This window comes from Myotis nattereri, assembly GCF_964212035.1.
Source record: "Myotis nattereri genome assembly, chromosome: 16".
Taxonomy (NCBI): domain Eukaryota; kingdom Metazoa; phylum Chordata; class Mammalia; order Chiroptera; family Vespertilionidae; genus Myotis; species Myotis nattereri.
Genome location: NC_138091.1, coordinates 49,149,576 through 49,166,500, shown reverse-complemented (window position 1 = coordinate 49,166,500; position 16,925 = coordinate 49,149,576). Strand labels below are relative to the sequence as shown.

Below are 16,925 nucleotides of genomic sequence, written 5' to 3'. Positions count from 1 at the left end.
TCCCCGTGCCCCCTCCACGGAATGCGCCCACCCATCTGCTCCGGGCGAGGCCCCTCATCTCCAGGACCTTCCAGGACAGTGTCTCGCCCCCCGTGGTGGTATTTGTAGAGGAGGCTTGTTTCTCCGGCGCCCGGCCCGGTCTTTCAAGGCCCTGAGAGCTAGAGCCACGTGCTGGTGAGGAATTGACACTGGGTGCCACCCAAAGCGACCCCCGAAGCTGAAAGGGGGCATCCCCGCGGCTGGCTTGACATTCACGAAGTTACGTGGTCACCGTGAGCATCCTCTCATTCAAGGTGCCCCTGGGACTGACCCCTCCTCGTCAGCTTTCGGAGGCGTTTGAGACGCACAGATTCCTCTCTGTTAACTTCTTAATAAATGCGAGCACGCTGGCATCACCACACTAGTTCTGCCGCCTCTTCCTTCGCCCCCTCTTGGGCACTGGGCCCGAAACATGCACTCTGGCGTCCACAATAGGCGCTTCTGACAAGCAGTTCGTGGATCGCCTACATCAGAACCCCCAGGGGTAGTTAAGGGGAGCCCTCCCTGAGCCAGGCAGAATCAGCCTTCGGAGGCGGGGGGCCTGGAAGCCTGTGTTTCTCACAAGGACTCCAGGTATTCTTATCACGGAGGCCTGAGAACCACACGTGCAGACTGAAGTTCTAGGTGAGATGTGAGCTTCACTTGGGGAGGCTTTTAAACGAACAGGTCCTTGGGCTTTGCTGCTAGAGGTTTTATCCATTAGCCCGAGGGTGGAGGCCCTGGGAGCTGCATTTTTATTTTTAAAAATATATTCTTATTGATTTCAGAGAGGAAGGGAAAGGGAGAGAGAGATAGAACATCAGTGATGAGAGAGAATTGGTTGGCTGCCTCCTGCACGACCCCTACTGGGAACTGAGCCTTGCAACCCAGGCATGTGCCCTGACCTGGCATTGAGGGGTGACCTCCTGATTCTCTGAGCCGCCCCGGCTGGCTGGGGCCTGCATTTTTAAAAGCTCCCAGATAAATGCTGATGCTGGCCAAGTTTAACCTGAGCGAGGTGCCTGGCTGCCTCCTGTGTTGTAGTTCTAGAATGGTTCTGCCGGAGGCTTCGGGTTTGGTCAGAACTTTCTAGCAAAGTCAGGGGAGAAGGCTTGATAAGACAAGCTTGGTTCTAAATGGAAGGGATTCCTGTAGCAAAATTTTGACCACACACAGGTTCTAAGGATGTTCTGGGTAGTTCAGGTCCTTCCTCCAGCCTCATGCTTCAACAAAGTCTCCCTTTTCTGGGTTAGGTTTTCATGTCCGGATACCAGCTGCTTTCCTTCTGCTTAAGATCCAGGGAGGGGAAGGGTGAGCACCTGTCTGCTAAATGGAGCCTGACCCAGCTATGTGTGGGTTTGGCTGGAAGGTTAAAATTCAAGAAGTAGTTGATTCAACCTCTTGCTGAATATGACCTTGAGTTGCTACATGTGGAATAAAATTGATTCTGCTCTTGTACTGGGAGAACAATACTTATTTTTATTCCTACAAAGCAATGCTTTATTCAATAAACAAAAATATTTTCTGATTATAAGCATAGCAATGATTCTTAAAAATATAGAAAAAATATAGAAAAATATAAAGAAGACATAATAGCCACTCAAATTCTCACCACTCAGGCTTTATTACTAATACTAGAGGCCCGGTGCATGAAATTTGTGCACGGGAGGGGGGTTCCTCAGCCCAGCCTGCACCTTCTCACAATCTGGGATTCCTTGGGGGATGTCCAACTGCCGGTTTAGGCCTGATCCCGGCCTGTCAGAAATCCCTCTCTCAACCCGGGACCGCTGGCTCCTAACTGCTCACCTGCCTGCCTGCCTAATTGCCCCTAACCCCTCTACCTGCCTGCCTGATTGCCCCTAACTACTCGCCTGCCTGCCTGATCACCCCTAACTGCTTGCCTGCCTGCCTGATCATCCCTAACCATCTCTGCCTGCCTTCTTGACCACCCCTAACTGCTTGCCTGCCTGCCTGATCGCCCCTAACTGCTCGTCTGCCTGCCTGATTACCCCTATCCACCTCTGCCTTGGCCCCGCACCCAGGACCCAGGCTTCTCTCCTCCGGCTGGCCGCAGGCACCCGGGACCCAGGCTGGCTTTGCCCGGGCTGGCACAGGCACCCAGGACCCCAGGAGGCACCGCCCGGGCCCTTGGCTTTGTCAGGAAGGATGTCCTGAAGATATCCAGTCTATCCCGCCTAATTAGCATATTACCCTTTTATTAGCATAGATGTATCCTTCCAGACTCCTTTCTAAGCATTTTTACAATAAAACTAGGATTATGCTGCTTTTGCTTTTAAATTTTTTTGTTTCATTTTTTTATAAGCTAATTTACATGTAATAAATTACTCCCATTTTAGTGTAGTTTGATGAGATTTAGACAATTGTATATATTTAACCACTATGGCACTCAATATCTAGAATTTTCCATCATCCCTCAAATTCCCCAGTGTCCTTTTGCAGGTAGTGTCCCCTCGACCTGACCTCAATCTCAGACAACCATTGATCTGCTTTATGTCACTATAAATTTCACCATCTCTAGAATTTCATATAAATGAAATCATTTGTTGTGAACTTTTTCACTTAGAATAACATTTTTATATATATATTTTATTGATTTTTTACAGAGAGGAAGGGAGAGAGACAGAGAGCCAGAAACATCGATGAGAGAGAAACATCGATCAGCTGCCTCCTGCACACCTCCCACTGGGGATGTGCCTGCAACCCAGGCACATGCCCTTGACCGGAATCGAACCTGGGACCCTTTAGTCCTCAGGCCAACGCTCTATCCACTGAGCCAAACTGGTTTTGGCAGAATAACATTTTTAAATATTTATTCATGTTGCTGTAGCTCTCAATAGTTCATTCCTTTTTATTGAATGAATAAACTACATTGTATAAATAAACTACATTAAAATATGCATCTACTGATGGACATTTGGGTTGTCTACAGTTTTTTGCTATTATGAATAAAGCTTTTATGAATATTCATGTACAAATTTTTGTGTGGACATATATTTTCATTTACTTAGGATAAATTTCTAGGTGTTGGATTGCTGGGCAAATGGTTAGTGAATGTTTCACATTATAAAAAACTACCCACCTGTTTTGCAAAGTGGTTGCACCATTTTGTATATCTGGGAGTTCCAGTTGCTCCATGTTCTTGCTAACACTTGATATTGTCAGTCTTTTAATGTTTAGCTGTTCTAGCAAGTATCTAATGATAGTTCCTTGTGTTTTAATTTTTTTTTTTTTGCATTAAAAATGCTAGTAGCATTTTCAGTATCTTGCTTTGGAAGAGAATTTGAGATTTGACTTTGTCCTGATTCAGTTTTAGACTCTACTATTTAGGTCATTGTTTGCTCTGCCTGAAATTGGCCTCTTAAATCCTGGCTCTATAACCCCTAGGACAAAGACACAGTCAGAGCAGAAGCATGCCAAAGGGACAAAGTTGCCAAGAGGTCAACTGATCTACATTGAGCAATTATCATTAAGAGCAGCTCATTCTTTCGTTGCTCATGACCATGGCCTCATGGAAGCATGAATGGAAGGTAGTAATTTCTTTGAATTATTGACAGAGAATTGCTCCTCTTGTCCATGGAGGTCCTCATTCACTCATTCAACAAATATTAATAGTGAACTGCCTACATATCAAACACTGCTCTGGGTGCTGGGTTTACATCAGGGGATAAACAAAATTCTTATCCTCCTAGTGCTTATATGGCATCAAGGGAGCCAAGAGCTACAGAAGACAATAAAGTAGGAATGGGCTAGATAGTTAAAAGAGCAGCTTATTCCAGTTAGCAGGGAAGGATTCTTGGAGGAGATGACATTCTAGCATAATGAATGATGCTATGCAAGTTTTCTGGCTGAGAGCCTTTATGAGGGATTTTTTTGGGTGGGGCAACTCCATCTGGAATTTAATTGCTGGTTTAGCTGAGGAAGAGAAGGTGGATGGAGAGAAGAACTGGAAATGTGGAGATCAGGGTCTTGGGGTCTTCTCCTTGCCTTATCCACTGCAATGCTTTCTAAAATTCTTTTCCTCTATTGCTGAGATCCACATCTCAAAGAATGACACTCCCTATTCCTAATCTTTCACTTTCAACCACTAAGCCCTATAGATTCTGTCTCTTTAAAACATCTTATATCACTCTAGTCCCAAGGCACTGGTTAGTTCACCATGAAGCTTTTGGGTAATTGCCCCAGACCCCTAATGGTCGGCCCACTTCCAGACTCACCCTTCTTCTTCAATCCCTTCTCCACAGCCAGAGAGATATTTCCAAAGGGCAGACCTGGCCAAGTTACTCCCCTGCTTAAAACCCTCCAGGTGTCAGTATAAAATTCAACTTATTACCATGGTTCATAGGTTTTTCATGATTGAGTGGCTAGTAACCCCTCTAGACCCATCACTATCCTTTCCTGTCCTCTTACACTTTTCATCTCAGCTTTGGAACCATTTGCTGCTCCCCAAATGCATCATGCTCTCTTAAGAAGCCTTCCCTAACTTCCTCAAAACCACATTGCTGTTTCTCCTGGGTGCCCACAGAGCACCCGTGCATCCAGGTGTTGTAGCACTTGTACATATATTGTACCATAATTGCTTATGGCAGTATCTTTCTTCTAAACTTGAGCTCCTTATGGAACTGCAACTTATTCATTCTGTATCATCACACAAAACCCACTGATGGCTGGGTTGGTTGGATGAATAAAATTGAAATTGGGCAAATGATTGCATAAATTAATGAATGAAGAGAAGAATGGTGAATGAATGGAAAAATGGTTCAGCTTTTCCAAAGCCGCCTTTTGTATTGATGTTGAAAGCACATGGTGGAGGCAAGATGGGGCCTCAGTGAGCAGGGATATCAGTCCTTGGTGTTTAAACTTAGGGTTTGTTTCCCACATCATGTCTCTCTCAAGCAGTAGCATTGACACAATGCTTTGAGAAAGCATTTGTGTTTTTGCTTTTGTTCATAATGCTTTTGTAAAAAAAAAAAATAATAAATACCTGTCTTTCTTCTTTACCCTTTGGGTCTTGGATGTATCTTTCTTCTAGGAGCTGCTAAAATCACCAAAGGACAATAGAGTATACAGATGTCTTATTAGAAAGTTGTACACCTGAAATTTATATGTTATTAACCAATGTTATTCCAATACATTTAATTTTAAAAAATCACCAAATGCGCCCTGACCAGTTTGGCTCAGTGGCTAGAGTGTCGGCCTGTGGACTGAAGAGTCCCAGGTTCGATTCTGGTCAAGGGCATGTACCTTGGTTGCGGGCACATCCCCAGTAGGGGGTGTGCAGGAGGCAGCTGATCGATGTTTCTCTCTCATGGATGTTTCTAACTCTCTATCCCTCTCCCTTCCTCTCTGTAAAAAATCAATAATATATATATATATTTTTTTTAAAATCACCAAATGCAAGAAGAACTCTGGAGGTCTACTGGATGCTTGAGGTGGGGATGAGAGGAAGGAAAAAAAGGAAACAGAAGCAGAATGGCTAGGCCAAGTGCCTTCCAGGGACAGGCAGAGCCAGCGGTCTGGGGCACAGAACAGGACGAAGCCTGTGACATGTGGCTTTGACAAAGGCTCCTGAGAAAGGTCTGTCCAGACAGGACGGTGAGGGGGAAGAAGAGCAGCTCTAGATTAGGAGGCAAGCCATGTGCGATCTTTAGCAAGTGACAAACTTTTGGATTCCAATTCCCCCTTCCTTTCCTTCATCTGTAATGGAAGAAGACGCTTCCCTATCTCATGGGATTGCTGATGGTTTTTAATAAGATCACTGCTATAAAGTGCAGTCATTTGAGATCCATCCCAGATATCCCCTCTTCCACAGCGTTCATCACTGGTCCTCTCACTAATCCCCGTATGTCAATTGTTAAGTTTATCATTGCATGGCGATGAGTTTGCCTGTACACTTGCCTGCCCACCAGAGAGTGACATCTATGAGAATGAGTGAGTAGGTCTTATGCATGGGCATCCCCTGTATCCAGCTCAGGGCCCGGTACAGAGGATAGAAGATGGCTAAACAATAAGTTCTTTTCTTCTTCCCTGTTCATGATGCTCAGAGATACAGAACATTGAAGGTGATGATGCTTATTCCAAGATGGCCTATAACTCCCGGGACTCCACATTTAGCAAGTCAATAAACAAACAGCTTCTTTATGGGTAGATAAACAACCGCAGGTCAACAAACCCTGGCATAATAAGATGTTCCTCTGAAAAGTGACCCAAACAGCAACGAGGAAAAGACGCAGGAGCTCAACACGCCATATGCCGGTGAGGGGCTATAAAAGAGAGGGCCCAGGGAGCTGTGCCAGACAGCCAGCCACCTCGCAGCACTCACCAGGGAGCAGAGGCACCTCCATCATGTCTGGAAACTGCTGTTCTAGGAAATGCCCCTCCGTGCCAGCCATCTCTCTCTGCTCCACGGAGGTGAGCTGCCGAGGGCCCATCTGCTTGCCCAGCTCCTGCCAGAGCCAGACGTGGCAACTGATGACCTGTCAAGACGGCTGCGGAGCATCCAGCTGTGGCCCACAATGCTGTCAGCCCTCCTGTTCCGTGAGCAGCTGTGCCCAACCCGTGTGCTGCGAGGCCACCACGTGTGATCCCTGCTGTTCCGTGAGCAGCTGTGTCCAACCCGTGTGCTGCGAGGCCACCACGTGTGATCCCTGCTGTTCCGTGAGCAGCTGTGTCCAACCCGTGTGCTGTGAGGCCACCATGTGTGATCCCTGTTGTTCCGTGAGCAGCTGTGTCCAACCTGTGTGCTGCGAGGCCACCACATGTGAGCCTTCTTGCTCCGTGAGCAGTTGCTGCCAGCCTGTGTGCTGCGAGGCTGCTTCCTGCCAACAGGTCCTCTGTGTGCCCACCCCCTGCCAGCAAGTTGTTTGTGAGCCCAGCTGCTGCCCAGCTGTCTGCACTGTGCCTAGTTCTTGCCAACCAGTGGTCTGTGAACCTGCTTGCTGTCAGCCCGTGTGCCCCACGCCCAGCTGCTGCCCATCCGTCTGCTCCGTGGGCAATAGCTGCCAGGCTGCTTGCTGTGAGCCCAGTCCCTGTGAGCCATCCTGCTCCGGGCCCAGCATCTGCCAGCCGGCTCCCTGTGTGGCTCTGGTCTGTGAGCCTGTCTGCCTTCGCCCCGTCTGCTGTGTTCCGAGCCCTTGGGAACCACCTTGTGTCTCTAGCACTTGCCAAGAGCCCTCGTGTTGTGTCTCCAGCATCTGCCAACCCATCTGCTCAGAGCCCAGCCCCTGCTCACCAAGTGTCTCTGTGCCTCGTCCATGCCAACCTGCTTGCTACCTAGTCCAGAGCCGTCAGTCCATCTGCTGTGAGCCTGTTTCCTGCCCATCTCCCTCCTGCCAGCCTCCCTGCTGCCGCCCGGGGTCTTCTGCATCTGCCATCTGCCAACCGACTTACCCTCGGACTTTCTACATACCCAGCTCCTGCAAACCGTCTTGCACGACGTCGGTCCCCTACCGCCCAATCTACCGCTCAATCTACTCTGGACCCCTCACCTACAGGCAGCCGTATGTGACGTCCATCTCCTACCGCCCTGCCTGCTACCGCCCTTGTTACTCCATCCTGCGCCGCCCGACCTATATCACTTCATTCTCCTACCGCCCAGTGAGCTCCTGCCTGCCTTGTGCTAACTCCTGCAAAAGAGATTGCAAAAAGTCCACTTCCAGCCAACAGGATGGTGCCGACTCCACTCCCGGCAAGGCCGAAGTCTCAGAGGACAACCCCTGCCAGCCCACGGAGGCCAACTCCACCAGCCCAACCACCCGTGAGGCCACAGCCAGCCAGCCTGCTGCCACCAAGCCTGCCAACCGCTGAACGGACCTCAGCCCACCAATTCCTGCAAAGCAAACCTCTGACTAGAGAGGAAGCTTGACTGGCCCCCCCACCCCCCCACCCCCATCCCGAAGCGCAGCACGACGTAGCTAGAATCTTTTCCTTTCTGCAGCATCACTCCCCATCTGCTTATGTTTCAAATAACTCTTCAGAAATGACAGTATCTGAATGGCCCACATGAAGGCCTCCTGGGCACTGAGAGGACACTCTGGGTGCCTGTCTGCTGCTGTCATTGGGCTGTGCCACATCGTCTCAAGTCTCTTTCCTGGCTACATGGCTTCCAGTCCTCCTGCCTGTGCTCCCCCGCTGTGTGTGCTCATGCTCCTTGGGGACCTCCTCAGTGAGAGAGGGTATTTAACTGTCCAATAAACATGGCTGAGTTGAAGCGACATGCTGTTTTCACCTCTCTCTTGTTAATGCCATCACCTCATCAGCTGACTTGCCTCGTCTTTGAGAGCAGCTCCATCCAACCATTCATCCATCCGACAAGGTTTATTAGAGACTGTGAGGTGCCAGGGACTAGGTTAGGCTCTAGGAATGAGATGACAAAAGTCTCAGCCCCTGCTCTCAGAGGAGCTCACTTCAGTGGAGAGACAGATGGACAGAGAGACAATGAACTACACTTCATCGTGCTAAATGCTGGGGTAGAGGCAGGCATGGGCACTGGGAACTCAGCAGGGTGTTAGGGGGAGCCAGGGGAGGATTCTTGGGGACTGTGATACTGAAGCCTTGTCTTTCAGCACAAGTAGGAACTGAGCAGTTAGAAACCAGGAAGGAAGAGTTCTAGGCAGAGGAAGCACACACATGCATTGTCTGTGAGCACACTATTCCCTAGGTGAGGCCTGGGCAAATGTGTGCTTAGAGGAGTGGTGAGCTCTGAGGTCAGAAATCAGACCATGAGCTGCTCCTGTCAGACCTTGTATGCTGGACAGAGGGACTTGGATATGGTGCAGGGCTGACATGAAGGCATCAAGGAATTGTATGCTGGGCAGCGACGTGAAGAGCACTGTTTTAGAATGTCCCTTCGGCCTTGGTGTTGAGAACTGCAATGAGGAGTATGCTCTTGGATACAGGGAGACTGGGGAGGAAGCCAGTGGCTTTGGGGTCCCCATTGGAATGAAAACATGTGTGTGTGTGTGTGTGGGGGGGTGTCCTAATTACAATAGGAAAGGATTTTTTATGTAAGAGCTTTACTTATGTTCTCCTAGTCTTGTAAGACACATTTTTTGTAAAAAGTCCATACATAGCCTCTTATAATCTCTAAGGATGGAGTCTCTTCAAAGTGATCATCCATTACACACAATACACAGAACAAAGGGCTAGCCCTTGTCCTCAAAATGCAGCTTGTGCTCTCCTAAGCACAAGGGAGGGGAGGTCAGGGCTCTCAGCTTTGGCACTATTGACATTTGGGGCTGGTCATTCTTTGTTGTAGTGCTGTCCTATGTATTGTACGATACTAAGCAGCATCCCTGACCTCTACCAACCAGATGCCAGTCGTGTCTCCAGATTGTGATGACCAAAAATGTCTCCAGACACTGCCAAACACCCCCTGAGGAGTGTGTGTGCACAAAAATTGCCCCTGTTTGAGAACCACTGGATTAGACAATGGCAGAGTAAAAAGTGCAACTTATCCTGCCATGGGTATTGGCGTTCCTGTCTCATCAGACTATTGGGATTTAGCTCTGACTCCTTCCAGAGTCAAGAGAGGATTTAGCCAGATTTTAAATCTCTGTGCCAAGCATGGACTCAGTGTTTCATGTAAATCACAGTCATTCTGTGAGAAGATTTCTTCTCCCCTATGTTATAGGTGAGGAATATAAAGGACAAACAATGCAAGTGCCCATCCACAGAGATAAGAAAATTATGGTATAGTCATGTAATAGATTATTCTGCTGCCGGGGAAAATGACTGGACAATGGCTACATGCAATATAAGTGAACCTTACCAATGAAATGTGGATTGATATAAACAAGCCTCAGAGAGCACACATGTATCTAAAGTTCAAAACAATACACATGCATGAATTTACATGTATGAGTACATATGCATGTACACATATATGCAAATACACACATTATGTTATATATACTATGCTACATAATAAATAGCTAATATGCTAATTAAACCAAACAGCAGAACGACCATCCAGACGACCTTCTGGATAAAGCCGGGGCTGCGAGGGCCAATCCCCTTTCACGAATTCCATGCATCAGGCCTCCAGTATATTTTACATCTATATTCACAAGGGGATGATAAACACAAAATTCAGGATAATCATAGCTGGTAACATACACATGATTAAAACCCAGTTCTGCCCAAAGTCTGTGATTTTTCTGTATTGCCATATTTCCTGATGTGATCCCAACAGTCCTTTGTGCCTTGAACTAAAATGAAAGTTGTCTTTATTAAGACGTTTCTTTTTTCCAGCTTTACTGAGGTATAATTGACAAATAAAGTTTTAAGATATTGAAAATGTACAGTATGATGATTTGATATACATATATAGTGAAAGGATTTCTCCCATCTAATTAATGAACACATTCATCTCCTCACATATTTATCATTTTTATGAGAACATATAAGTTTTCTTAGCAAATGTTAATTATGCAATGCAGTGTTATCAACCATGTTATAGCCATTAGATCTGCAGAACTCCTTCTAATAGCTGAAAGTTTGTACTCTTTTACCAACTTCTTGAGAGGTTTCTTAAGAAGGGAGGAAAGAGAAGAAATAGAGAAAAAATGGATGTAAAAATGGATTTCTTTGAAACAGTAACAGTGGTATATATGGGTAAAGGATATAGGTATCTTTTTCAGATTGAAGTTGACTGGTTTCTCAAATACATTTAAGTCCCATTTTGATTAACTTACTTGGTATTTATTCCTAAATATCTACATCCCAAACCTCTCATCTCTCAAGTATTTCCTTTTGGGAGATGAGAGGTTTGGGATATATATTTAGGAATAAGACATCCTTTAGGGACCCATGTAGTTTACAAGATGCTGAAATGAATAGCAATAAAATGAGGGCAAAAGAAGTGACTGATGCTGTGACATAAAAAGCAATGGTAGATTTCATTCCATCACCCCTTTCCTCTGTCAGCCCATTTAAATAACTCATATGCATATATGATAGCCCATAAACACAGACAATAGCACGGTGAAGGCCTCAGGGGGAGGGGAGGGTACGGGTACAAGCTGAAGGGAGTCAATGGGGGGGAAAGGGAACATCTATAATACTTTCAACAATAAAGATAAAATTTTAAAAAGAAAACAGAGCGCGCACACACACAAATAAAAAGATATATGTATCCCTACCAAAAAAAAAAAAAAAAAAGTAATGGTAGAGGAAAGGCATTTTAACCACTAGGGGAAGAGTTTTCTAGGCATCATTCAATCAGAAAATTGTCTCTTTTTAAAATGAGGGGGTGGAGGGTATAAGGTGATGGCATTTTGTATCTGGTACTTTGAAAAGTATCTTCCAGGATGTCCGGCACTCTCAATAATTCAAACAGAGAGTAAGAGCAAAAGTTCATCAATGCAATTGATGAACTCCTGGTACTTTGAACACGGGTCATGAGCTAAGAGGTCCAACAGAGTGAGTTAGCGGCAGAACCAGAAATCCAGAGCAGCCCTGTCTGGCTCTCAAAGCCATGGTCTATCCATTCCACCCTGCATCTCCATTGTGAACCAGGCCAGGGCATGGACCGGTGTGGGATGCTGGAGTTGGATGGTGAAGCAGAGCCTGGACCAGCCCAGAGGAAGAGGGGAAGGATCAGAAAAGCACCTTGCAAATCCCTCTTGGAAGAGGTTGATTTAACACTAACACAACTTCGCAGCTATGGCCTCATGTCATATCTGGTTGTTGCATTTTTATATTTACAGAATATATATGCTTTGACTTCATAGTGTGAGTTTAACCTTTCCTGATGAAGCATATGGCAGTTTTAAATTTCCAAATCCAATGATTGTCTTTGAATGTATTGATGAGCAGAGGTAAGTACTCATACCCGTTTGATCTGATGACTACAGTCACCGGAGAGGGCAGATGACCCCTAGCGTGGGGTCTGGGCCACCCACACATAGCAGGTGTATTGCTGCAAGAATGTCAGCCTTCAGTCACTATGTTAAAGTCACCGCATTCCCCCTCCAAAGTCGGGAGGTCTAGTAGGTGGTCAGTTTCAGAGGAATTTGGGTCAGCCTAACTTAGGTTTGAATCTTATTTCTACCCTTCATTACTTGCATAATTTGGGGAACACGATTTAAATTCCAAGTTGGCTTGTTACCTCCAAAATGGTGGTGACAATCATACCTAGTAACTAGGGCCACTGCAAAGATTCCATGAAAAATGCCGCCAAGGACTTGGTGCGTAGTAGGTATGCGATAAATGGAAGCTGTTACTATTGTCATTGGTCCTAGCAGAGTTGTTTCAGGAAAGCTAAGTGGGAAAGGTCTAGAAAGAATGTCCTTGACTGATTTTCTGTTCTCCTTCTCTGACATCATCCTCCCTTAACTGGGTCAGGGCTTTGTTTCTGAATTGAATGGCACAGAACTGCATTCCTGGTGGGAGAGCGGGCTACGGCCTCCAGACGAGAGGTTGTGCTGGGAAAGGCCTGCTTCCGGGAGGTCGGAGCACAACCTGTAAAAGCGACAGCTCATCGCCGGGCAGAAGCAGCATCCAGGAATCCAAACTTAGCAAAGAACACTCCCCACTCAACAGACAAGTTGTAAAAGCATCTCCCCGGCTCCTGAAGCCTGCTAATCAGATGTCTGCCTGCAAACCGGTGGAAACAACAACAAGGAAAGATGCTCCATGTCGCGCCAACACCCCTAGTGGAGGCCTATAAAGGCCCCTGTGTATCAGATGTCTTCCTGGCAAATGCGCTCCAGCGCCATGATGGACAGCCGTTGTCCTGGAAATGCCGTGGCCATTCCAGCTGGGCCCACCATCTCCACGTGCCCAACGAGTGGCAGCTTCCGAAATGGCATCCTTTTGCCTAGCTTCTGCCGGAGCAGAACCTGGCAACTGGTCACATGCCAAGGACACTGCCAGCCATCCGGCAGCGTCCCAGGAGGCTGTGAACCTGCTCCATGCCACCCTACCTGCCTTCCAGAAACTTCCTGTGTGGGCTTTGTTTGCCAACCCATTTGCTCCTGCACAGCCTGCTACAAATCCAGCACCGGTCAGGCTCCTCGTCTGGTCAGCTCCTGCCAGCCCTCCTGCTCAGAACCCGCCGGCGGCCGGGAAAAGTGCTGCAAAGCCAGTCCCAGTCAGCAAAGTTCCTGCCAGGCACCTGACTTCATGTCCGGATCGCGCCAGGCAGCTGGTGACCAATCAGTCTGCCGTGACACTAGGTCCTGCCAGCCATCCTGCTCTGAGGTGACTCCCTGTCCTGAAACATTGTGCCCACCGACCGCCTGTGCAGCTACTCCATGCCAGGCAACTTGCTGCCAAGCGGGTTCATGCCACCCCATGAGTGGCAAAGGTCAGCCCTGCAGATCAACTTATTACCAGCCTATCTGCTATGTTTTCAAGACTTGCCAATCAGTTCCCTGCATGCCCGTTCCCTGCCAGCCATCGCCTTGCGTGTTCAGTTCTTGCGATCCTGCTTGCTGTGTGACCTCCCCTTGCCAGCCACCGCCCTGCCAAGCAGCTCCTTCCATATCCTTCATCTGCCGGCCGGCAGCTAACTGCCAGCCTCCTTGCTCTGTGAAGAACTCTTGCACACCCGCATCCTGTGGCACCGGGCCTTCTGGTCAACCAACCTGTGGCGGACCCACCTCCTGCAACCAAGGTGGCTGCAAATCCCCTTCCTGCCAACCCGCCTGCTGTGTGACAGGTTCAGGCAAAGTGTCCAGTGTTGACTCCAATTGCTTCCAGCCAACCCCTCCACGTCCCTGCAAAGCCAGCCCCTGCTTGCCGACTTCCTGTCAACCCGGCCTCGAGTCCAGCTCCTGTAAGGCAACTCATGGCTGACGGAGCCCTCTTCACACCTCTGAGCTCTGCGGCTGTCTGCCAGGGTATAGCCATCCCGCGGCGCCCGCCCCCGGCCAAGCACAAACGCTGCCTGCTTGCTCATGCACCCCATTCCTGCCCCACCCACTCTCCAGGTTCTGGCGTGGGAACTTGTCTGGCCACAAGAGATCCTTCCTAACCAAGGAGAAGCTATCAGCGAGCACGGTCCTCACAACAGTTTGCCTTTCCTGGTGTCAGTTCACTTCACTTCAGCAAGGCCTTCTTCCCACTTTTTCTTTTGATGCTGCCCAGTCCTTCAAAAGACTCCTTGGCTGCCAGCTGCTAGTTAAAGTGGGACTTGTGAAGCATGATGAGCAAGACTCTCAGAGCGCTTTCTTTCCTTTCAGTGCACTGCTCTGTGGATTTCCTTCAGGCCTCCTTGGGCCACGATGACGCCGGGCCCTCTGAGTCAGGGGTCTGCCTTTGGTGTCCGGTTCTTGCAACCCTATTTGCTGATAAAGTGGATGTGCCCTTTGTACCCTCTCAGTGCCATTTACCTTCTTCCCTTGTCAGGAACATCCTTATATGCCCTTCTAGTCGCTGTTCCATTTAATAAAAACACAAACAATACACACGTACTATTTATAAAGAAGTCAAACAATATAGTACCAGGGTTTAGAAATGTAAGCATTGATATACGTAATGTAAAATTATGAAATTTACTTTTTCCCTTTATTATTGTTTTTAAGAATATTTCAGGTATATGGCTCTATACTTTGAGGTCAGGTTAGCCATCGTGTTTCTTCCCTAGCAAACTCCCGATGCCTTGAGAACCTGCAGAAAAGACCATTCTGTAGCTCTGCCCCAAGCTGTCTGCCTAACTGTCCCTCTAGCAGTGGTTCTCAACCTCCCTAATGCCGGGACCCTTTCATTCAGTTCCTCATGTTGTGGTGACCCCCAACCATAAAATTATTTTCGTTGCTACTTCATAACTGTCATTTTGCTACTGTTATGAATTGTAATGTAAATATCTGATATGCAGGATGTATTTTCATTGTTACAAACTGAACATAATTAAAGCATACTGGTTAATCACAAAAACAATATGTAATTATATATGTGTTTTCCGATGGTCTTAGGCGACCCCTGTGAAAGGGTCGTTCAACCCCCAGAGGGGTCGAGACCCACAGGTTGAGAACCTCTGCTCTAGTACATCTCTCATCCAGGGTCTCAGCTTGAATTGGGGATCAAGGGCTTATTGTTATTTGGTAAAGTGAGAAGTTGCCATTGGAAATGAGACATGTTTTGGCAACTGTCACTGAATTCAGTCTATATTTCTGCACTCTCTTCATAAGGTATTAGGAGAGTCCTTTCCAAATTGCCCTGTGGAAATCCAGATTCATTTTCTACTAAGCTTCTTGGATCAACTAATCTAGCAAAAATAAAAAGTTAAAGCATTTGCCATGACTTGGTCTAAGTGGTCCCATGTTCTCTTTCTAGGGAATCGCAACGGGTCTTTTGAGCAATCCATCCTAGAATATTTTCCTGAGGTGAGGTCAAACTTAAAGGTGCACGATTTGCAGAAACTTGAATATGGAATGGCATCTGCTTGTCTGAACACATTCGGCATCTCTCGTTCTCTAAGATTCCTCAGTCGATGTGTGTTTTACTTCTATTCTCCAAGTGCTCTGGGACATAATGTGCAAGAAACTGAATGAGGTCAAGAGCTTGGTTTTTATCATGCCCTTATCTTAGGTAAGGAATGTTTTTGTCTAGAAAGAGGGTCTGAAGGCTTTCTGGCCAAGGGCAGGCTATAAAGCTGAACCATCATACAACTCAACAAAAGGAAGATAAACAATCCAATCAAAAAATGGGCAAAGGACCTAAATAGACACCTTTTAAAAGCGGACATTCAGAAAGCCAAAAGACATATGAAAACATGCTAAAAGTCGCTAATCATCCGAGAGATGCAAATCAAAACAACAATGAGGTACCATCTCACACCTGTCAGAATGGCTATCATCAACAATTCAACAAACGACAAGTGCTGGAGAGGATGTGGAGAAAAAGGAACACTCGTGCACTGCTGGTGGGAATGCAGACTGGTGCAGCCACTATGGAAGACAGTATGGAGTTTCCTCAAAAAATTACAAATGGAACTCCCATTTGACCCTGTGATCCCATTTCTAGGAATATATCCCAAGAAACCAGAAACACCAATCAGAAAGGATATATGCACCCCTGTGTTCATAGCAGCACAATTTACCATAGCTAAGATCTGGAAACAGCCTAAGTGCCCATCAGTAGATGAATGGATTAGAAAACTGTGGTACATCTACACGATGGAATACTATGCTGCTCTAAAAAGGAAGGAACTCTTACCATTTGCAACGGCATGGATGGAACTGGAGAGCGTTATGCTAAGTGAAATAAGCCAGTCAATGAAGGAAAAATATCACATGATCTCACTCATTTCTGGATAATAAAGACCATTATAAACTTATGAACAAAAATAGATACAGCGGCAGAGCTGCCTCGAACAGACTGTCAAACTACAGCAGGAAGGCCGGGGAGGGTGGGAGGGCAGGAGGGGGGTGAGTAGGAGATCAACCGAAGGTCTTATATGCATGCATATAAGCATAACCAATGGACATAAGACACTGGGGGGTAAGGGAGGCCAGGGGATTGTCAAGGGCCGGGGGGGCGGGGGGAAGGAGACATATGTAATACTCTTTGTAATACTTTAAGCAATAAAAAAAAATAAAAATAAAAATAAAAAGCTGAACCAGGAACAATACAGAAGACGTGACAATAAAGGAGACATATGCATGCTTTCCTTATCGGCTTTACACGCTCTACTTAATGTAGGCTTCCTTGATTTATGTTTTGGGCATGAGAAAGTCTGAAGGGGTCCACTCTGGTGTTGTTAATCAAGGTTTCTGAGAGGAGATGGCCTGGGAGCGCCAACACAGGATTCAACCCCTGGTAGAAAAGGCTTCTAACGGAGAGGTTCCCATGGGATCAGAAAGGGCTGGGATTGGGGAGAGACTGCTGTGCCTGTCTCAGCAGTGAGCAGAGCCTTCCCTCTAGGACCCAGTTTTCATTAATAT

General features: G+C 47.0%; 2 protein-coding genes across 2 annotated transcripts; both read left to right on the top strand.

Moving 5' to 3' along the window:
- Positions 1–6,381: 6,381 nt before the first annotated feature.
- KRTAP16-1 (keratin associated protein 16-1) lies at positions 6,382–7,842 on the top strand (the record flags this gene model as incomplete). Its single annotated transcript, XM_081109829.1, has 1 exon — positions 6,382–7,842. The coding sequence occupies one exon, from the start codon at positions 6,382–6,384 to the stop codon at positions 7,840–7,842; it is 1,461 nt and encodes a 486-aa protein (XP_080965955.1).
- A 4,911-nt stretch (positions 7,843–12,753) lies between these two features.
- Positions 12,754–13,836, top strand: KRTAP29-1 (keratin associated like protein 29-1; the record flags this gene model as incomplete). The annotated part of the gene is made up of 1 exon (XM_081108981.1): positions 12,754–13,836. The coding sequence occupies one exon, from the start codon at positions 12,754–12,756 to the stop codon at positions 13,834–13,836; it is 1,083 nt and encodes a 360-aa protein (XP_080965107.1).
- Positions 13,837–16,925: the final 3,089 nt, after the last annotated feature.